Here is a 23,660-nt window from a genome sequence, read left to right as displayed (position 1 = left end):
ACCCGCTCAGGCTGATACGGGACCCTGTTTTCTCCCCTGGGCTGATCCCGGGAAGGGTAGCTGTCCCTTCTTTGGTAGTACCCCTGGTTGGGAAGATTTGGTACCCCTCCACCCTTGGCCTCCCCTCTCCCGGATTCAGTGGTCTGGGCTCAGGGAATTGGGGAAAGAAGGATGGATGATTTTGGGGTTGGAAGTCGGGTGGATATCTGGGGAAAAAGTTCTGCCCAGGGTTTGGTAAATTTCTGCCCTCCTGTGGGAAGTTTGGAGGGAAGTTCCCTGGGTTAGGTGCTTGGCTGGATCCCCCCCCTTGGGCTGGAGGAGTCCACACATAACCCAGGATGGGTCTGTTACCTTTGTAGCGAGGACTTACATAGTCAGGAGAGCGAGGGACCCCATTTGTGGGGCTGCCTCCCTGGCTCCCTGTCTGTGACTGACCCGAGGACCTCCTGGGCCTAGCATTATTAGGTGCAGGTGGGTTTTTAGGCCCCCCCACCTCCAAATCCAAAACGGGGGTGACCTTTACCTCTGCCACCTTGGCAGCAGCAGGGGTGCTGTTGGCTTTGGGGTTTTTCTGGGCATTACTTTTGCTATCTATCGGTTTCTGCACCTCATAGATCCGGGTAGCCTGTTCAATGACCCAATCTAAGGATCTTTTCTCATGAAAATCCCTCACGAGCTGGGTCATGATGTATTTGGGCAAGGCATGGAAAAACGTATTTATGAACTCTCTACTATCTGTGCGCACCCTTCTTGTGGTCTGTGCAAAAGCACGCTTTAACTCCTGCACAAATTCTTGTGGGGCCTGATCCTCCCCACATTGCAAATTGTAGGCTGCCTTGCGAGCCTCTTGAGGATTTCTGTGAACAGAAAAATGTTTCGGGATGGCCGCCTTATATGTGGACCATCTTAAGTGATTTTGGTCCTCCAGCCCCGCAAAGAAACTGGAGTATTCCGGGGAGAATGTCCACTTTACATATTGAATACAGCTTTGGCTGTCCTTCAAATGGAAAGTCTCCATCATTTGTTCAAACAACTCTAAGTGCTCCCAAACAGAATACTTAGCGTTCTTATGGTAAGGCGTGATGACGCTCCTGATCGCTTTAATCTGCTTTAAGGGGTCCTTAAGCAAGGCCCTTTTTGCCTTATTGGCCTTTTTGGTTCGGGTAACCCTTGTCCATTCATCCTCGGACTCAGAGGCACTGCTCCCAGAGGTTCCCGTCTGATCTTCCAGGTTTTCCCGGATTCTGCGAGCCTGGGAATGGCTGGCAGAATGTGGGGACCTGGTCTCCTGTGTCCTGCGCAGTTCAGAGGAGTCTTCAGATGCCTCCTTGCTGCCAGGATTTGATGGGTACCCCCTCCACTGACCTAACTGGGCAGAGGTTTTCAGGATGCCCTTAATGGGCCTACTCTCCTGGGGTTCCCCACTGAACTGTACTGTACTTGGGTGCCCATACCCGGATGCCCACCCCTCCATTCCTGAGTGGTACTGGCCTATGAGCCCCATACTTTTAGCTGGATAGTAATCTGCCATCCCTGTGGCCCTGTGCTCATGTGCACCAGGGGACATGGGGGTGGCAGAGTCCAGGGACTGAGAGGTATGAGGGCCTCTGGTACTAGGGCTCCTGAGGTTATGCTCCGGAGTTTCCATTTCCCAGCGAACCTCATCTCTATCCGCCCCTGCTCCCTGTTGCAATGCAAGAGCCTGCATTTGTGCCTTCAGTTCCTCTGTTAAGGCCTTACTCGACTCTATCAGTTTCTCCTGCATCGCTACCTGTTGCTGGAGCCTATCATTGTGTTGACAGAGGGCCTCATTCTCCCTCTGTGCTTCCTGGTTGGTCCTGGAGAACTGGGCCAGTCTTTGCTGCAGGAGGTTTACCTCCTGGGCAATGTCCCTATTGGCCTGCTCCTTTCTTGCTAGAGCATCTTCCACCCTTCTGGTGTGCTCTACCAAGTTCTGGTTTTCTTTTTGGAGATCACCCAGCCCCTGGAGGGCCAGGTGATTTTCTTCAATTTCCTTTTTTAAGTGGCAGACTTCCTGGCCTATGGCGTCTCTTTCCTGACTAAGAGCCTGCATTTGTGCCACCAGGTCGTCCCTTTGCCGTTGAAGGGCACCAGCTTTTTGGCGCTCCTCATCAAACTCTGCCTGGGTATCCAGGTCTTTCAGAATCAGTTTATTGCTCTCCTCTTTCTCTCTGTCTAGTTGGATTTGCAGGGTGGCTACCTGCTCTGTGCATGCCCTGTTGAAATTGATCTGTTGCTCCAGCTTTTTCTGGTTCTGCAGTAAGGAGTCCAAACTGTCTTGGTGCTCCTTCTGCAGGGCCAGAAATCGGGTATCCTGGTCTGTCTTTTCCTGTTGTAGGATGCCCATATCCTCTTTTATTTTAATGATATATTGCCTACTATTATTTTCTGCCTCCTGGCTCCTCTGCAGCCTCTGCTCAGAAGAGTCCAGATCAGATTGGGCCTTCTGTAATGCCATCTGTTGCCTATTTGCCAGATTTTGGCTTTCAGCACATCTATCCTGCATGTCTCCCATATATAGGTACAGGTATGCTGCTATCCTGGCAATCTTATTGTGTTCCTCTTTGGCTTTAGGAGCCATATATAGTTCACTCAGGGCCACATGTAAGGGACCCTGATCTCTATATATATCTGACCCTGTTTCAGTGACCTGTTGTGTGATGGCCTGCAACCACACATCCTGGCCCTGTTCGGTCCATTCACCTCTCTCAAATAGCTTATGCAAGAGGTGCTCTCTGGCTATTTTCATGTCTACTAAGGTCGTCATTCTAGAGATTGGTCTCTGTCCTGACTTACAGAAGTTTGTATTTTATTTTTGCAGAACAGAACTTTTCTTGGAGTGTCCCTTTTGAGGAATGCTTCACAGCGTAATGCAGCGTGGTGATCCGACCGGATGTATGTATCCCGTCAGTTAGCACACTGTATTAAGCTGCACAAGTGGTAAATCTAACCCAACGTCTCGGCTCGAGCCCCCAATTTGTAAGGGGATTCAATTCAACACTACAGCTAAGTCAACGCCTAGTCTATAATACTGAATGAAAACCCTTATTGATATATCTTTAGGTCCAGTTCATGCGTTCTGGATGACTACCCCTATATAACACCCCTCTCTTGGAATCCCCCTGACCCCACTGAGCCAAGAAGTAGTTCTGTTTTGCAAGTTTAAAAGGTTTATTTGATAATTCAAACAATAGATATATATCACCCTTTATAGTAAATTAATAATTGAATATCACACTTAATCTGATATGATAAATATTAACAACGGAGAATCTGGCACTAACACGCTTCTCTATAATCAATAAGGAGTTGACATGAAATGGATAAGGTAGCACACTGGTAAATAGGTACAGAAGTATAATGTGGTAGAGAATGCTTTATAAGGTTCAAGGAAATGCAAGGTTGAATGAATGAAATGCAGTATAGAAAACAACTTGATATGATTTCAGCAAAACAATGTAATCACTTTTCTCTGGCAATCCCCTCCCCCCTTTTATGCAATGCAAGGAAATGGAAGGAAAACACACAGTTCTCAGAAATGCAATCAAATGTGATTCAGTTCACCCCAGCAAGCTTAGACTACAGAAGTTTGAAAACACAGGCCCAAATTGCTTTGATATGTGCTGGCAATGAATTGAAAAGTATGCTAAAATACTTTTAATTCCCTTTCAGAGGTTCAGGGTGATTGGTATCTAGTTAATATTAGTCCAGGCTCACACTAGCAATGATGCAGGGATAGTTAGCAGGTTAAACGAATTTCTGGCAATGGAAGGCAAGCAGCAGCAGCTTTTTACACGTGAAGAAATTTGCAAATCGCGGCAAAATTCGCGGATGCGCCGAGCGCTATTACAGAGGAACCACAAGGACTATCTCTATCGTTTTGGGGTCCTAGGAAAGCCTAGGATCTCCGCTTCCAAATACAAGTTACTGCAAGTCTCTAGCACAAACGGTTGCGGAGATATGAGCGATTGAATAAAGGTCGTTTTTCAGATTTGAAATTTTAAACGCACACTTTTTCAGCTTTAAAAATGATGGCAGGATAACACAATTGCTAAGCTGCAGTTCTACTTAGGTTAAAAATGGATTGAATTATATTATTTTAACTAGGAGATTGGTTCTGCACAGTTTTCTAGGTACTCACACTATATTCTTGAGTGAAATGGGCCTCATCACGGATCTGGTCAGGGTTTTAAATTCTCTGGTCTCTGCACTTCACAGTGATCTGGGTCAGCTCTCTCTGGTTCTCTGGTCTGGGTCTCTAGTTCTGGATAGATTGAAGTCTCTAGTTTGGCTCTCTGGAGGTTTGATGGAGGTAAAGCATGGATTTTTCCGGCAGAGCGTCCCGCTGCAGATGGAAGTGAAAAAGTCCCTATCTGTCCTGTCTGTCTGCTTTTATGTGTTTAGAATGTGGGTGTGTTCTAGCATCACTGACCCTACCTCTCTCTCAGCTTCTAATTGGTCAAACTTCCATTTATCATTTGATTGGGGAATGAACTGTGAGTCAGAGTGATGTCATTTTACAGCCTGCAGAAAGTCCACTCCTCCTGTCAACTTACACACAAATCTAGATTTGAAACAAATACATATTTGCAGAGGTACATATTGTTTTAAAATCATATGCACCCATCATGCATTACAGGAGGTATCCCCTGTTCAAACTCTGCTCTTCCTGGGAGCTTGCATTCAGAAATGGCACATATTTCACTTTTTAACTGATTTTGCAATTTCTGACATTGACCCAACTTTACATACATGTGCGCAGGGAGTACGGACATTAACTGATGAAGTTTCAGATTTTTAACATGCATACATTTAGAGTTATCCCCACTTTTCCGCTGACACCCCCCTGAACATACCACCGGTTCTAAAAACCTCTTAAACTGTGGGCAGAAAAATCACAAGAATTATGGTATCATTTATAAAATTTTCACATGTCCGCTCTATGAGTTATTCATCTTTTTAAAGTTATGTTCTGGCTCCAAAGGGGTGTGGTTTACCCTCAGCACAAGGTTGAATTTCTGGTTTTTCCAGTTCTGCCAAGCCAGCTTGCTCTCACAGGCAGTGCCCCTCCCCTTTCCTCAGGAGGAAGCCACTTTTTACGACCATTTACGACTCCTGCCAATAAAACCTTTGCCTGAGCCAGGACAGGGCTTTGTTCACTTTCCTGCAGAGCACAGGTAATTCAATTATCAGATAGATGGCATATCCTTAGTGTGAGCAGCAAAAGGGCAGCTAGGCCTGGGAACACAGCTGTGACTCAAGTTTCACTCCTGATGGGGGTAGTTGCCAGGCAGAATTCAGTTCCTTAAGCCAGGTTTCAGATAAAATGTCACTTTTTGTTCCCCAGTTCCTGCATTCAAATAAAACTAAACATTTTTACATATGCAGCTAGAATGCTGATTCTAAGTGCAAAACTATGACATTTCAACAGTTACAAAGGCATGTGACACCAAACATAGGTCACTCATTTAATCTAAACATTTTCGATTTTAGTGTCTTTAAATCCAGTGCAACTTAAACTGCTGACTCCATAGCTCAGCCAGTTTTGTTATAAGCATTGTTCTGGGCTCTTCATTTCCCAGATTTTGTAGGCACACAAAACTCCATTCTACCAAATGTCTGCTGGTGTTCAGTGAATATTTTGCACATATTGCAATGTTTGAAATAGGCACTTTGGCTTGCCTTCAGAGAAACACAGGGTGGTTTTAAACTGCCGGCTTTTGGATAGTGGTGAGTACTGGTACTGCACCCATTTTTGGGATTTAAGAAAATGAATTCCCCACAATTCTAGGTTGCATTTGGCAATCAGCATTGCCATTCCCAATGGTTTCAGACTACTGTGGGGGTAGTCCAATGGTGGTTTTAGGCAGTTTCCTTCTGTGCCCATAACATCGGCAAAAATGAGTGGCAGCCTATTCTTCATGCATTTCCCTGTGCATTTTCTGGGAAGCTCTGGCCATCATGAGGTTTTCCATGTCAGTACTGCACAGTTTTGAGGTAGGGCTCGGATGCATGGGTAAATACATCCCACACTACATTTAGGTGCATTTAGGTGCAATGCATTCAAATGTATTTTGTCGGAAATCTTGAAAAAACGGAGTGGATTTGGCTGTAGTAGACCTAACTTGGGCAATTTTTAACTAGAACCAGTGATTGCGGAAATGTTTCAGACACATGTTTCAGACACAAGGTTGAAAGTAAACCGAGTCCGAATAGTAGTTCATCCTTCCATGACTGGATAAAATGCAGACTATGAAGGCAAGTAACATCACCTGTTGTTAAATAGACAAAAGACGATTGTTTGCTGGGTGTTCTGCGAAAATGGTTGCAGCAAACCAAAACTATTTGACAAGGTTCATTGTGCATTGCTTGTCTCCAAAAGTGACACTGATATCCTCGAGCGTAGTATTGTGTCCCCCCTTTTACTGTAGGATTGTGCACTGCCCAAGTACTGTACAGCCATGTATCAACGCTATGACTTCTTGTATGATGATTGATAACATGAAACTATACGTTTTCTATAGAAGACAATACATAGAGCAGGGGTCATGAAGCCTTTGACTGTGCAGATGCTTTTCACTACAACTCCCATGATCCCTCACCATTGGCTGTGATGGCTAGGGCTGATGGGAGTTGTAGCTTAACACATCTGGGGAGTTGGCAGTCGGCTGAACTAGATAATCGGAGGGGGGAGACGGGTCGTCCACTGAGCCAGCAGGGGATCATGAGTTTTCATGGAGGTGGCAGTACCCACATCCACTCATTGAAACCATATACTGGATATGCGCAGTGTTTTCTGTTTTTTAAATATGTCTCAATTAAAATATTTGAAATTTCAATTTTTCCACTTTTCATGTTCGCTACTTGCTATTTGATACACTTTGTGATAAGGGATTTTCTATGGTTATTTTTGTTTAATTGTATGTGCATTTCCAAAATTAACCTGACTTGATTTAATAAATGTATATCCAATCTCCTTTACCCTCAGTGACTCCGGCGATATCTCCCTCAAGATCTGCAATCTGATGCCACAGGACAGTGGGATTTACACGTGCATCGCAACGAATGAGAACGGCGTGGCATCAACCTCCGCGACCATCAAGGTTCAAGGTAGCGCAGAAGCCATTCACTAAAGGGGGGCTTATATAGCGATCTTTACCGTGACCACAAGGGGCACAGTGATCGCCAGCTCTTTCCACACCCGTGCATGGCCGCTCACACTCCTTCACACTTCTGAATGCCCATCAATGCAGCTGGACTTTATATTTGCTCAGACGAAAGGTAGTGGTCTCAGAATTTGCAGGGACCGGGAGGTGCCACTGGTTCCTTTAGATTTAAACGGGGTCGTCCAACTCTGGGCCTCGAGGGACGGCATCCTGATGGGTTTCCAGGATATACCTCATTAATATTCATGAGGGAAAAGTTGCATATGTTTATCTCATGAATATTAATGAGGGGTATCCTGAAAACCCGGCATGAATCGGGCCCTTGAGGACTGGAGTTGGACAACCCTGCTTTAGAAGGTTCTGAGAGTAAATGCCTTTGAAATAGGGGCACCCACACACAAGCTACCCCAATGCTGTCTGACAAGTTGCATAGAATTGCTAGGAGGGGCCACAACTAGCGCCGTTGTGAGTACACAAACCACTGTGTTGGCCATGTGAAACATCCCAACTACCAGACGCAAAGATAACCAGAGTTAAGATTCTAAAAGTGCGTAATTATTTCAGGGCGTAACTTTGAACCGTCTGCAGGTGACCTGTTATCACGCTTCCGCAGTTCTGTGTCCTCAACTGAACTACAGCCTCAATGATCTGAGTTAAGTGTAGAATATCCCTAAGATGGCGACCTCACAGAGGAAACCTTTCCTTTTTTTGAAAGCTGCATTTGGCTTTGAAATGCTGCATTAAAATACTGCACCGCCTCCTCCATCCTCTATGATTTCCAATGTCTAAATGGTCCGGGATACATCGCAGAGTGCCCTTTCACATATATGTTATCCACACAACAGTGCAAGCAGTTTCATCAAGAATAAAATTAGACTTCTGATGCCATTTTAATGTCTAAAAATTCAGCTTTTTGTAAATGTCTTCACATAGGTTTGACATTGCCATTTTCATCAGGCCCAACACAGCAGGTGTGTGAACCCTTTAAGCTCCTTAAGCTACGTCACTGACTGGCTCCCCCTTTAAAGTGCTGCCGATTTTGTGTCGGAGCCGCCACGCTATTTCACCTCCATTCTCAGGGTGGGTTGCAATCCTCCCATGATCCCTTGGCAGTCCGGTCATGTGGTAAGCACATTTCCCTTAAATTGCTAGTGCTGAAAGTGTTTGGGTGAAATATTAGTGGGTTTAAAGGTTTGCATGAAATGCCCGGGTACTGAAAAATTGGATTATAGGGTTAAGGCCAAGAGCCACGTCTCAGGTGGGATTTGATGTTACATAGAGAGCAAGGTATTTGGTTCATGAATTTGCAGAATGCCGAGATCTGGCCATCTGTGTGGGGGGAGGGGGTGACCGTCAGTGGAACAATCTACATCAGAGACTGGGGTAGACTACAATGCAACTGGATATTAAGTTGAGATGCTAACCCAGTTAGGGTGGGAGGCTACAGGATGTAGCAACCTAGGTGTTTTTTTTTTTAGAAACATTGTAGATGTATGGCGGTTGCCAGGGAGCTGCGGTGATGGGGACAGTATATATTGAATGTAGCTGTTTGGGAAAACTCGGAAAGAAAAACCGCAGCGTTTTCCAACACAACTGCGTTGTGTTTCTGCCTGCTGTGGCTATCACTTTGGGTCTCTGGTGCAAACAAAACGTGGTTGTGTTTACATGCCGGGTAGTGTTTCTGCCTACAGCTGATTTCCCATTTGGGGCTCTCGGAGAGAGAGCCCCCGTGGGGAGCCCGAGAGCCCCAAATGGGAAAGCAGATTCAGGCAGAAACAACGCGGTTGTTTTCCGCAATGCTGCGTTGTTTCTGCCTGAATCTGCTTTCCCATTTGGGGCTCCCGTGGGGAGCCCGAGAGCCCCAAATGGGAAAGCAGATTCAGGAAGAAACACAACGCGGCTGTGTTGGAAAACACTGCGGTTTTTCTTTCCGAGTTTCTCAGGCTCCTCCGAGCCGGAGGAGCCTGAGAAACTTGGAAAGAAAAACCGCAGCGTTTTCCAACACAATAACGTTGTATTTATGTTTGCGGTCGCTTCAAAAGTGACCGCAAACATAAATACGTTTTTAAAGCTGCGGTTTTATTTCTAAGTTTTCCGGGCTCCTCCAGCCCAGAAAACATAGGAAAAAAAACGCAGCTAGTGCTTATTTTTTTAAAAAAATAAATAGCACTTACCGAGATTCAGCTGCAGCTTTCCTGCTCTGGTCTCCGGTCCCCGTCCTCCTTCGTTTACTACAGCTGGCTGGCTTTTCCTTCATTAGTGCCGCAAAAGCAAAAGCCAGCACAGGAGGGCATCCATTTCACAAAATGGATGCGCCCATGTGCTTGCTTTTGCGAATTTTGAGCTTGAATAGCTCAAAATTTTACAAAGGAAGTTTTAAAAAAGAGAATGCTAGTATTTTTTTTTTTATGTTGCCTATCTATTTTTTAAATACATTTTTTTACTAGACCATGCCTTTAAGCTGGTAGAGAATCTTAAGACTACAATACATTAAGGCAGAGGTCTTCAAACTGTGGGGCGTGCCCCCCAGTGGGGTGCAGCCGCATTGCAGGGGTGATGCCAGAGCCCAGCATGAAATGTTGAAAAAAAAATAGAAAGATTTATATAATAATAAAAGAAAATGTTGGAGGAAATGGGAAGGGGAGGCTCACATGGTCAGACTGGACCATATAACGGTCTTAGGCACCAATGAAAAAAGGGCCAGCAGTTGAAAATGGATATTCAGTCCTTTAGTCACAGACTGTTTGATTAGTACCCAAGGGGTTGTTTTTTGTTCAAATGTAAACACATTGTGATATTTAAAGAATATGTATTCAGCAACAATGGTCAAAACTATTAGCTGCATAGTGAAGTAACACCTCAAACTGGCCCACATTGGCCAAAAAAGTGGCCAATTTTGACTGGCCTACACTAGCATTTTGCATTTTTGGTACGGGCATCGCCCTATAGGCCAGTCTAAGCCTGCCGGCTCATCCATAATGGGTGAGGGTGTGTCCGCCCACTGGCCACCTCACCCATTATGGAGGAGCCGAGGAGCCAGCCCAGTGAAACACTGAGCACGCCCTCAACTGCTTTTTCCAGCTGAGGGAGTGCTCCTGGGCTGGCTGAACTATCAAAGGGAAACACTGTTTGCCTTTGACAGTTCATTTCCCCAGCCGCACATGATCCCTGAGCCATGCAACGCTGGCGGTATTTCGCTTCGCCAGCCTTGCATAGCTCATTGGAAATGCTGGCTGGGGCACTGCATGTACATATGCTCCTGCGCCTCCTAGCACATACGGGGAGAGCAACCTGGAGCGGGGCATTTTAGCAACCACACGCAGGCCCCTTCAGAAGGTACGTTTGTGGCGATTTCTTTTTTATTTAAATGTGTATGGATGTGTGTATGCTTGTGTTATGGGACTGTGGTGGGACCAGGAGTGGCGGCAGCACTGAGATACTGGTGGGAGTGGCATGGGGGAGAGCCCAGGGTCTGTACTGGGAGTAGGGTGCAGTGACGGCACGCAAAAGTTCATAGCGATTTCTACATACTGTCCATCTCGCACTTTTGGGGGGGGCCCGGCCTGCCCAAACTTTGCTCAGGGGGGTGGGGGGGCTCAGGCCAAAAAAGTTTGAAGACCACTGCATTAAGGTCTCAATGAGAATGCATGACATAACAAAGAAACTTGTCAGTGTTTTGGGAAATTGACAATCTTGCATAAAGAATCCAATGATGCATGCATAACATACAGTGGATTGGTGATTAAACAACAAACCATAGTGTATTTTTGAAACAATTCTGTTCATGGAATCAAGTTTGAAATAATACAAAAATTAAATATTAAACCAATCTCACTAAAAGGAGTAAGGACTTTATTTTGTCGGATGCAAAAAAGCAACCCTCACCACCTCTAGGAGTACTTTTGGTGATATTAGTTTAACAGTTCACCCATCTTCCCACTTAAACACGTATAAAACCGAATGCCGTTTTTGCAACATCTGAAATATATGGAAGTGGCCATAGACCATTCTTGGTCATTTGTCGTCCAAGTGCGAGTGATGCTGACCTGTGCTCATTTTGCAGGTGTTCCGACAGCTCCCAGCCGACCCATTGCTCAGGAAAGAAGCAGCACCTCTGTAATCCTGCGCTGGCTGCCGCCGTCCAGCACGGGCAACTGCACCATCTCCGGGTACACTGTGGAATACAGGGAAGAGGGTAAGCACACCAAAGAAATATATATATGAGAGAGAGAGACAGAGACAGAGACGGACGGTACCTCTCTTTCATTGCACAGACACATGTCCGAGAGAGGGAGAGGGACGGACGGTACCTCTTTCATTGCACAGACACATGTCCGGGCAGCATCAATGAATGGAAATCGCATAGGCGATCATGCGCGGCAACCCCAAATCACAGACCGGCAGAACTACCGTGCATGAGGGCAGAGGTCACAGGTGCGCAGCAGCCGTCCATAGCCATGTTCAGTGACACTCACTTGTGACAGCAGCAATCGAGCATGTCACATCCACTCTTGTTTCACTTCTGATCCAACCCGGACAGGTGGGTGATGAGGAAGGCCACAAGGCACCCAACCCTCCTTGCCAGGACCACCAATGGCAACCAGCACTGTCACGCAAGAGTCACAGAAGGGCCAAAGCCTACCCACCCCGTTCTGAAGGTCCAAACTCTTTATCCACTGTTAAAGGGATGGTCTAGTAAAAAAATGTATTTAAAAAATAGATAGGCCACATAAAAAAAAAATACTAGCATCCTCCGTTTTAAAACTTTCTATGTAAAATTTTGAGCTATTCAAGCTCACAATTCGAAAAAGCAAGCACAGGGGCGCAGCCATTTTGTGAAATGGAGGCCCTCCTGTGCTGGCTTTTGCTTTTGCGGCACTAATGAAGGAAAAGCCAGCCAGCTGTAGTAAACAAAATGGTAAAGCAGATTCAGGCAGACACAACGCGGTTGTGTTGGAAACCGCTGCGGTTCGAGCCGGAGGAGCCTGAGAAACTTGGAAAGAAAAACCGCAGCGTTTTCCAACACAATAACGTTGTATTTATGTTTGCGGTCGCTTCAAAAGCGACCGCAAACATAAATACCTTTTTAAAGCTGCGGTTTTATTTCTAAGTTTTCCGGGCTCCTCCAGCCCAGAAAACCTAGAAAAAAAACCGCAGCTAGTGCTTATTTTTTGTAAAAAAAAATAAATAGCACTTACCGAGATTCAGCTGCAGCTTTCCTGCTCTGGTCTCCGGTCCGCGTCCTCCGAGTCCCAGCACTAATTAAGGGAAAGCCACCCAGCGGTAGACTTTGTTTACTACAGCTGGCTGGCTTTTCCTTCATTAGAGCTGCAAAAGTAAAAGCCAGCACAGGAGGGCCTCCATTTCACAAAATGGCTGCGCCCCTGTGCTTGCTTTTTTGACTTTTGAGCTTGAATAGCTCAAAATTTTACATAGGAAGTTTTGAAACGGAGGATGCTAGTATTTTTTTTTTATGTGGCCTATCTATTTTTTAAATAAAATTTTTTACTAGACCATCCCTTTAATGCAGTGGAAACTGCGAGACTGCTTCCCCATGGCACCTCAGTGGGGTCCAGAAAACTCAAAATAACCATTTTGGGCAGAGAGATCACCAAAAAGAAGCTTCGTAGATGATGACTATTGCACTGTGCGACTTCCCAGAGTGGGATGTTGGTTCACCAGCTCTGATCTTCCAGAAACGTAGGAGCAATTGAGCAAGACCCCTGATCATGGGTTTGTCCAAAGAAATCCATTCCGGTGATCTGTGCCCTGTCCTTCCCACATCTGTTGGGGGAGAGCTCCGTCTGGTTAGGTTTAGGTACCTGAAAGCACGCCGAGTACACGCCGGATAGACAAGACGGATGGGATTAGGGGCGCACTCCCACTACTGCAGCCTTCTCCTATGGTGAACCGTCATGTCCGTCCCTCATCCCTCGGTGTTCGCCTCCGCAGGTTTGGTTTAGAATTTGGCACACTAGTAAATAAGGACGTGAACTTCGTTCTTGAGGAACATGATGGTGGGATAATGTTCTGTATTGCAAGAAGCGCTCCAGTTCCTTCAAGTCTTTCTCCATTACATAGGTTTCCTGAATCCCGTGCAGCTGCGCCTCGTGTGTTCTCATTGTTTTCTGTCATGCAAAATCATCAGGGTTTATAGTTGCACTAACAGCACTGCAAGCAATGGTATCATTTATGAGAGTGCAGCATTGATGCAACCATCAACCCTAGGGTCGGAACCCATGGTGGCAATTTGGAATGTCGAAATCGTTATGCCAGGGTTTCTGCATTACTAAAGTGTGTATTTATTTATTTATTTGGATTTGTAGAGCGTGCTACAGCCTGCAGGAATCGAGGCGCTATAACAGAGCTTAAGGAGGCTTACTTGAAGGTTACAATGAAGCTGCCCAATGAGAAAACTTGTTCACATTACATAATGGGCGAATCCCTTTCTGTAAGGAGCTTTAACAGGGCATTGAACGTTTCTTTCTCCCATGGCTCACACGTCTTTCTCTTCTTTGTGTCCTCCTGTAAGTGTGCTTGGTGATGTGCCTGGGGCCTTGCTCTCCTACCCTTAAGTTCCGTTCTGGCCATTCAGCGTCCCGTGCAGGTCTATCATTGTTTCGCCAGCTAGATGGCCAACTACACATTCTTCACTGAGAAATATGCTTACCTCACAAGGCAGGGCTGTGGCTAGTGACTTCCCCAGAAAGAAAAAAAATGTATATAGCTAAGTGGTACCCCTTGAGCAGGTCCTGAAATAAATTCCTAGCCTTCCATAATTCTGACATTTGCACACTATCTGCAACATATGGTCTCACAACTGTAAGGGTCATCCAACTCCAGGCCTCGAGGGCCGGGATCCTGACGGGTTTTCAGGATATCCCTCAATATTCATGAGGAAAAATGTGCATACATTTAGAATCATTGTATGCACATTTATATCATGAATATTAATGTGGGGTATCCTGAAATCCCAAAATGGAGCCGGCCCTCGAGGCCTAGAGTTGAACAACCCTGAGGCGGGCCGGGGGAGGCACTTGTGACAAGTGAACTGACTAGTGACTAATATATGGAGGCACACACATTTTCATTATTTCAAGCCCTGGTCTTTCCAGGAAACGTGCAGCAGCTGATATTGTCCATGTGTTAAATGTATGATTTCTGTTGCATGCCAGGGTCACCGGTGTGGCAGCAGTCAGTCGCTTCCACGTTGGACACCTACCTTGTGATCGAAGACCTGTGCCCAGGAGGTCAGTACCAGTTCCGGGTCAGCGCCAGCAACCCGTGGGGAATCAGCGTGCCCAGTGAACCGTCCGACTTTGCAAAACTCCCAGACAATGGTGAGGATTTTACCCTTTTGTCAGAGAATAACACGGGCACAAACACCCATGCTGCACCCTGCCATTGTTAAGGAAGTGCAAGGACATATTATGCATGTGGTGTGTGCACACATGGATTGTGCTGGTAAATGTACAGGGTAAGGTTTGAATATAAAAGTAATGGCACATGTTTATAGTGTGGTACGTGAGTGACCTGTGCAACCGCCCCAGCAGAGATGGGGAGTAGGGGGTTGCAAGTTACACCCCTGCATATGGGGGTTCTGCTGATGCTGTTCTCTTTCACCCTGAGCACAACCCTACCACCCAAGTTCTCCAAAAGGCATCGGCCGCCCTTCCCATTCTGCTGCTACTTACTTTGTTAGGAAGTCCCATTTTCGCTCAGAAAAACAGCAGACTGCCCTCAAGTATGCTTGTGGCTGACACCGAGGTGTGATGTTGCCGCCTATTGAGGGTGAGTGAGGGTCAACTAAAGTTCATGACGTGGTTTGCTCCCTGGAGCAGCCAATCCTCGGGCTACTCTCATAGGCCACACAGTGGCAGGTGGGCAGCCAATCAAGAGCTACACAGTATGAGAGGCCTCATAACACTGGGATGACTTTAATCCAGGCCTGCTATTAGCCAGCAATATGCGTGTTGGGATTTATCGGTTCACTTTCCATGTTAAGGGTGATCTACATGCCACATCACACAGCGTCATATTGGCTCAAAGACCTAGCATGCTAAGGCGGTCCAGTTGATTATACTTTTAAACCAAACGCCATGCCGTCTGCTGAGACAAAACTACTATGGTGTTCCTTTTCCGTGTGCTGAGAACATGTTATTCAGAAAACCACAAGCCCCAAACTGTGTATAGTTTTGCACCCAGCGAGGTTTTTTCTGTGATATCTGGAGGCTATTGTGTTTTTAGCTTTGCATACTACCGGCATCCTAAAGTTTCAACGCTGTTCCATGAAAGAACCTAAGACTTCTCAAATAAAATGTCAAGTTAAAACAAAAATGTACAGAACGGTAAACAGACTTAAGAGCTGGTTAGGAATTCAACATAAACACATCCGTAGGAATCTGTACATCAATCCTCTCCCAAAATGTATTTTTTGGCGCCACATGTCCCTTTACGGCCACTTTTAAGCGTGGTTTGTCGGCCATTTCTGTTTTGTGTTTGGCTTTTGTAGCATTCCCTATCCAATGTCAAGCCAAATGTCTCGTGTGGAGCGAGGAAGAGGTTGATCCTTTCCAAAGGTCGGACCGGTACCCCATTAGTGCAATAGTCCAGGGGGTTGAGGGGTGCTTCGATGGTCGCCTCTGGGAGGATTTCCATGCGGGCTGCCCCCACCTCCCCTTGGTCTCTGGCAGTGGTGGCCGAGGTGTGGCCGGGATCGTCTAACAAGTGGGGCCTGAAGCTAATGCAGTTAGGCCCACCGCAGTGGCATTATGAATGCCCACACAGCGCTGCTGAGTGGGTATTTACACATTTTGGGTGGGCCTTCCCCACTCAGGCCCTAGCCTGTCTGCGCCTCTGAGTGGAGGGAGACTTCTGGTGGTGTATGCAACCTGGGAGGACAGGGCTGGGAACGGCCAGTATCTTTCTCAAGCACGCTCGAGTAGGGCAGGCTCCTCTGAATAATGTTTTAAAGCGTCATTCCTTCTCCTTAATATTTCTAACATTGATTATGCCTAGAAAGAATTCCACTGAAAAGATGTCCCACTTTTAATTCTTTGTTGCAAGTGTGGTCTTGGGAAACGTTTGTTTTGCTTTGTCTTTCACATGTTATTGTGCCCCAAAGTGGGCTTTTTTATTTTATTTAGAAAAACGATTACTTTTTGTAAAGGTAACTTTTGAAAATCATGATTCGTTCCTTTTTTTTTTCGGCCAAACATATATACTTTTTTGAAAAAAAATTATTTAGCTTACCACGTTTTACTATTTTTGTAACGGATCAAAAATCCATACGTTTCACCCCAAGAATAGATTTTCTATCAAATCCTTCATTTTTTAAAGATTAACTCTTTTTTTTTTATTTTTAAAAAAAAACAATTCTTAACACATCCATCCATTTGAGGAAGGAAAAAAGGAAAATTGTGTAGAAGTGATAATCATATTCTATTCACTAGCAACGCAATTTATGTGCCCAGAAATGGGCACAATTCGCTTTTGATGGCATTAATTGTGCCTGCTAACCAATCGCAATAGTTGAAAAAGGTGCAAAGCATTTTCTTCTTCGCAAAAACACGGGCTGCTAATCCATCACGAAATTCCAAATGCCATCTGCATTTTGGTGGAAATTGAAAAGGAGGATTAACGTTAAACCGGCAGCAAGACTGGGCTAGCAAGCCAGTTCATGTCAAACTACTAAGGGCGCAGGCTGGTTGCCAGGGTCGGATTGGCCCCTATGCCTTGCGGCCCTTGGCTGGCCTGAAATCGCCCCTGGGGAGTATATATATTTTTTTCAATTTCTTTTTTTTTTTTTTCAAAAAGCCTGTCATCCTTCTTAGGTCGATAAATGCGTACCAACACAGGTTAGGTGATATTGTATGCATATTTGTTCTATAAAAAGAGCTTAAGCGTAAGTGCTATACAACAACATATTATCATGTGGCCTTGGACGTCTGCTTGGAGTCACAGTAATTTGACAGTATGGATCCATACACACAGATATTACTGATACATAAGGTGATCCATTCTTGTATGAAATGTATATCACCTTACAGTGATGTTGTTACCATATTTGTCGTAGTGTACCTAGGAACAATGCTATTTGATGCCACTTCCTGTTTTGTCAAGGGGGGAAAGGTTGTGTTTCATCTCTTCCTGGGATGTCACTTTGGGGTGGGATCGAATGACATCACTTCCGGTGATGTCATCAGAGGTCCTGGGTCATGAGGCGAGGGGTGGACCTCTTTTTTTGAAGCAAGGGGTTGGCCACTTTTTTTTGGGTGACTGGGCCCATTTCTTGTCCTAGTCCGACCCTGCTCGTTGCACAAGATAGTGCAGCGCAATGGATCGCGAGATGTTGTAATCTGAATGCTTTCTTTTGTTTGTGTTCTTTGAAGACACTGCAACGGACGGTTCAACTGTTTCTTGGAAGGAAAACTTTGAATTCGCCTACACCGAGCTGCATGAAATTGGAAGGTAATGTAATGCATTTGAATGCGTGTAATAGTCCTGTAAAAATGTTCTCTTCGAATGGGGGAGGGGTGATAGCCACATGCTGGAGATTCAGAGCAGGGTAGGAAGGGATGCCGGAGACCATCACCCACTCGGTGGAGAAGGCCCCCCCTGTAGGCCACCACTGTAGGTGGTGTGCAGGTGCTCTACTCCCCACTCAGTACACCACCTCAGTTGCAGGTACCACTTACAGGGAATACTTATGGTTACCAGGAAAACAGAGGTTTCATGAAGAAAAGGCTGACATTTTAAAGAGGACACACTGCAGCATTATGAAAACCAAAATACCACAGAGGCTAACGTTTCCAAGCAGTCAGGGGGCCTACGGAGCCTACACGAACCTACTTGCATGGCTTCAAATGTGTCCATTAAGAAGGGCCCGCTTGGTGTGAGAGTGCTAGCGGAGAAGCCCAGCACTGGGGCTGGCCGAGAAGGACAGCACAAGCCGGCTGGATTCTGAACCAGAGGCAGCCCCATGGAGAAGGCTGAGGGCGCTCTTGGCATGTTTGGGGGTGAGGACCGAAAGCTCCCATGGAGAAGGCTGAGGGCGCTCTTGGCATGTTTGGGGGTGAGGACCGAAAGCTCCCATGGAGAAGGCTGAGGGCGCTCTTGGCATGTTTGGGGGTGAGGACCGAAAGCTCCCATGGAGAAGGCTGAGGGCGCTCTTGGCATGTTTGGGGGTGAGGACCGAAAGCTCCCATGGAGAAGGCTGAGGGCGCTCTTGGCATGTTTGGGGGTGAGGACTGAAAGCTTAAGCACACCATTTAGCACTCTAAAGTTTATTTTTCAAGTTTCTTAAATATAATTACGTATTTAAAAAAAATCTTTAAATTAATGTTTTAAAGAAATTCATATTCATTTTTCTCACTTATTTTATTTCCATGCGCATGATTTTCACTCCAAATATTTCTTCTCTTTATAATGTAGTTCCTTTCTGTTTTTGCTCCTTTTACATGGATGCAGAACTCAAATAGCTCAGTACCCAGTCAATACGTATTTGTTGTTGCAAAATATTTACCCTCCTATTTTGTATATTTTTTTTTGTTTTTAGGGGTCGGTTTTCCATAGTGAAGAAATGTATCCAGAAAACCACCAAAAAGGACGTTGCGGTGAAGTTCATCAGCAAGAAGCTAAAGAAGAAGGAGCAGGCGGCCCACGAAGCGGCCTTGCTGCAGCACCTGCAGCACCCGCAGTACATCACCATCCACGACACCTACGAGTCGCCCACCTCCTACATCCTCGTGCTGGAGCTGTGAGTGCTCTGCCATGTGCATGCATCGGTCAAAGGAACCTTCACGGGAGCGGCAGCCACTGGGCAGCTGGGGATCTGGGCCCCGCGCAACTGGTTTATATAAAATACCCAGAGCAGTTGATCCCTAGGAGTCTTATGGCTTCAAAATGGATGCTTTAGGAAGAAGAATTCTTTCCAATCAGTTATCCCATTGTTAATAAGACATAGACCCTGGCATTAAAAGGCTTAGTAGCAAAACAAAGCACTACCAGGAAGTTTATTTTCCTCATGTAGTTTGTTGTTACATTGCAATAACAAGAATTGCGTAAAAGTCAGAGCAGCAAAGGGGGCAGGGGATACATTCACTGCTAAGCCCATCAGCCACGTTCCAGATCCTGACTCCGTGTGTGGGTGTTGAGAAAGTTCAATACGCTCTAAAGTATTCCTATACAAGCAGAGTGAAAGGGTCTGTAATGGCGCTACCACACGAGGAATCCATGCATCAGCGTGCATGGCGTTGAAGCGCCTACTGCAATTGTATCAGAGTGCTAGCAGCCTTGATACTGCATGGGATTGCCACTAAGCTTGTGGATAGGAGGACATCTACATTAAACTACGCAGTGAGTTTTTATTGGTAGTCTCTCTGTATGAACGTGTTACTGTCCATTTAGAGACTCTAACGATTGCGACAGTACAACACAAGTGGCACATAGGAAGTGTTTTCATAGGTCTTGTTGAAGTCACTTAGATGCACCACATTTAAAATAGGTGTTCCTATCTAAACAAAAGCTGTCAAAACGGGATAAATAATAAAGTGTTGGGGATTCCAATATGTTGGGGTCATCAATTATCTAGGGCTAATCTCTCTCTTTCTCTCTCTCTCTCTCTCTCTCTTCTCTCTCTTCTCTCTCTCTCGCTCTCTCTCTCTTCTCTCTCTCTCCAAAGAGACAAAAATTCTGTACGACAACACTACAGGAAGTAATCATTCTGCTAAAGCAGGGGGACTACATGGCAACACTGGATATGAAAGATGCCTATTTTCATATTTCAATGTTCCTAGTGCACAGAAAACTCTTGGTTTTCAAGATAGCAGACTAGCACTACCAATGCAAGGTGGCGCCCTTTGGAATAGGGCCTGCTCCAAGGGTATTCGCCAAGGTATTGTCAGTGGTGGCAGCGCACCTGTGCAAGTAGGCAATCCCAGTGTGCGCCTACCTGGACGACTGACTGATTACAGGGGAATCACCCCATCTTTGCAGGCAAAACACTCAAAGAACCATACACCTTCTCTTCCAATTGGGCTTCTCAGTAAACGAGAAAAAAATCAAGCCTACAGTTCCTAGGACCTGTCTTAAACACAGAAGCAGGGTTAGTCTTTCCATCAATGGAAAGAGTTCAAAACATGCTACGGCAAATACCTCTGTATCAAGCCGGTCGCCAGATAAGCGTATTCAAAGCAATTCCTTTACTAGGCACGATGGCATCATGCATTTACCTGGTCCCACACGCACATTTGCGCATGCGCCACATGCAGGAGTGGCTGGCAAAACAATGGTCTCAGGCAAGCAATCAGTGGGACGATCTAGTGGTTGTTTCGTCAACACTAGTAGAAGACCTACGCTGGTGGATAAAGGAGAACATGTTAAAGGGAAAACCCTTCCACGATCCGATAGTGCAAGCGACTGTTACAACAGACGCATCACTCTCCAGGTGAGGGGAACATCGCGTTCCCCACACAGCACATGGGCTGTGGACTCGCATCACAACACAAAACCACATCAACCTGCTGGACCATCTGGCAGTATTCAAAGCGCTTCAAGCATTCGAAGCTCAGCTGACAAATCAGTCGGTCCAAATCCTAACCTTCAGCACCACTGCAATGTTCTACATCTACAAGCAGGGGGGCACACACCTGCCAAATCTGTCCAAGCTAGCACAAAGTATGGAAATGGGCACTTAGATGGGGAATGTTCCCATCTTCCCAACATGTTCAAGGGGTACTCAACACTCTAGCAGACTCTTTGAGCAGAGATCCCCTACTAGAAGAACACGAGTGGTGACTAGACTCAAATGTCGTAGACCACATCTTTTCATAGTGGGGTTACCCCACACTACACCTGTTTGCTACAGGCGAAAACAAGCAATGCCCAGACTTTGCGTCCAGGTTTCCCCAGCCAGATTCCAAGGAGAACGCCCTATGGATGAGTTGGTCAGGGAAATTTGCCTACATTTCCCCCCCCCCCCCAACTCCTCTAATGAGCAGGGTGGTGAACAAGATTCACAAAGAACAAATGACATTCATTCTAGTTGCTCCCATCTGGGCTAAACAACCATGGTATCCACATCTGCGCAAACTGGCGAAGTTCGATCTCATCAACCTCCAGTGCTAGACCAATCTATTGACCCAACACGGGGGAATAACAGTGCACCCTCAACCGCACTCAATGAACTTGGCAGCATGCCTCCTGAGATCATAGAATTCGGACATCTAACTCTACCACAACGGTGTATGGATATCCTCAAGGATGCACGTAAACCAAACACTGTTATTTTGACAAGTGAGGGAGATTGGTGCCAGTCTAAACAAAGCCCATAGAATGTACTCCATCCCACATTCTTAACTATATGCTCCACTTGTTAGACTTGGGGTTAGTATTCAACTCGATAAAGGTCCACCTGGCAGCTTTATCAGCTTACACCACCTCTCAGAGTAAAATATTGTGGTGGAAAGTTCCAGTCATTAAGACATTCATGGAAGGAGTAAAGGGACTCCACCCTCCAATTTCAAACCCACCGCCAGGCTGGGATCTCAATGTAGTACCTGCAAAGCTCATGGGATCCCCCTTTGAGCCTATGGCAGATGGGGAGCAGGTGCAAGTGGATCTAGGTCACCTGACCTAAGCCCCACCCACCTTGTACCTTCCAGGTTACCGCTCTTTTTCCCCACTTAACAAGCCCCACCCAGCTTGCGCCTTCCAGGTTGCCGCTCTGTTTCCCCACTTAGCAAACCCTGCCCAACTGGTGCCTTCCTGGTTGTTGCTCTTTTTCCCCACTTAAGGAGCCTTCCAGCCTCTTTTGCTTTGCAGATGGGGAGCGGATGTAAGTGGAACTAGGTCACCTTGTTTAAGCCCTATCCACAGCTTGCGCCTACCACATTGCCGCTCTTTGGTTGTGCCTCTGAAACTGGGCCAGATGGATTCTTGTATTTTAATGTGTTGCCGTAAGCAATGATGTGATGTGGGTCCAAAGACAGAATGTAGATTCATGTTTATTCAAACAGGATATTAGTCCGATGAGAATTTTCCACTAAATAAAAGCAATTCAAAAAATGAATGTGTCAAGTACATTTGTAATAAAACATTTTGTATTTCAGTATGGACGATGGCCGACTGCTCGAGTACCTGATGAACCACGATGAGCTCATGGAGGAGAAGGTGGCGTTTTTCATCCGCGACACCATGGAGGCCTTACAGTATCTACACAACTGCAGAGTGGCTCACTTGGATATCAAGGTCAGCGTGTGAATGGTGGGATGGTGGCTGATGTGTCTCCATAAATACGGTCTGTGTATTCGTTAAGCCATATTGGCGAATTTGGCAGAGCAAACATGGCAGCGGGTTGTTATTGCCCAGGATGGCCCATGCAGAGCATGATCTATGCTTTTTCTGAAAGCAAAGCTGTAACTAAAATGGCCGCCAACGAAATAATGAACAGGCACCTCTTATCTTCTGTTTCTATGGCAGCCATGGAACACTGTTCACATAATGGCGATTGGGTAGCTGGAGCAGGGAACGCAGCATTGAGTGGGCTGTATAACTGAACTGGAAACACGAGTAACAGAAAGCATACAGTAGATTGTACAGAATAAACCCCAAGACTGTATAGACTAAAGAAAGTGGGAAAAGAGCCAGAATAGGGAGCAGGGGTGGAGACGGGAAGAACCCAGTAAAATGAAAAACTGGGGAATGCTTGAGCGCATGAGGAGCAGAGACTGGAAACGATAAGGCTGCAGGGCCACGGCACAAGGGAAAGGAGCAAGGAGACTGTCTGAGGGCAGAGTTGCAAGGACTCAGCCTCCCAGGAAGGGGTGTAAAACTGTGGACCAAGGCAGCACAGCAACAGGGAATAGTCGCTGGCAAGGCACATGCTAGAATGATCAACATGACCCAGGGCAATTCAAAGCAGGGCCCAGCTGTAAGAAGGTCAGAACTCGATGCACTAACAAGAAGCTTCAGAGCATGGCAGATTATAAGCAATGCTAGCAGGGAGAAAACCCGACGTGGAGTCCAATGATTGGACTACAAATAAGCAGTCTGACATGAAGTTAGTACCAATGTCTGGAGGAGCAAGTGCTGACGAACTCCAGGAGTTTCTGTATAGAAATGAACGCACAGTAATTGTCACAGTGTTGAGTGTCAGACGGGTTTTCTGAATATCTTCCAGGTGCATTATGCGAATGGTAGTCCATCTTCCTGGAAACACAGTTCTGTCCAAGAAGAGGTTGAGTTGTGAATGAATCACGGTCATACCTGGTGACTCTTGCCAACACCCAGGTGGTGTGCAGACAGCACCCACCCCGATGCAGAGCCATGATTGGAAGTCATCTGTGGGGAAAATGTGAGAACATCTGCAGAAATGTTTATCACATTTCTACATGGAAATAGGCTTAAAACTGTGAGGGGAAATCGGAAAGTCTGCAGAAACTAAAGACAACGTTTGATTTCTTGAATCAATTG

At 46.0% G+C, this 23,660-nt stretch overlaps 1 protein-coding gene across 6 annotated transcripts in view; it reads left to right on the top strand.

Moving 5' to 3' along the window:
- KALRN (kalirin RhoGEF kinase) overlaps positions 1-23,660 on the top strand; it is a 1,827,638-nt gene that overhangs the window by 1,800,660 nt on the left and 3,318 nt on the right. For all 6 annotated transcript variants that reach the window (XM_069616662.1, XM_069616664.1, XM_069616661.1 and 3 more), the window contains 6 exons: positions 7,010-7,131; positions 11,251-11,382; positions 14,363-14,527; positions 17,579-17,657; positions 18,745-18,945; positions 22,298-22,436. In XM_069616662.1, the coding sequence (XP_069472763.1) occupies positions 7,010-7,131; positions 11,251-11,382; positions 14,363-14,527; positions 17,579-17,657; positions 18,745-18,945; positions 22,298-22,436 (838 nt within the window). The remainder of the gene's footprint in view (positions 1-7,009; positions 7,132-11,250; positions 11,383-14,362; positions 14,528-17,578; positions 17,658-18,744; positions 18,946-22,297; positions 22,437-23,660) is intronic.

This window comes from Ambystoma mexicanum, chromosome 9 (assembly GCF_040938575.1).
Source record: "Ambystoma mexicanum isolate Mex_15411 chromosome 9, UKY_AmexF1_1, whole genome shotgun sequence".
NCBI classification, from domain to species: Eukaryota; Metazoa; Chordata; class Amphibia; order Caudata; family Ambystomatidae; genus Ambystoma; species Ambystoma mexicanum.
This window is presented reverse-complemented; position numbering and strand designations above follow the sequence as displayed.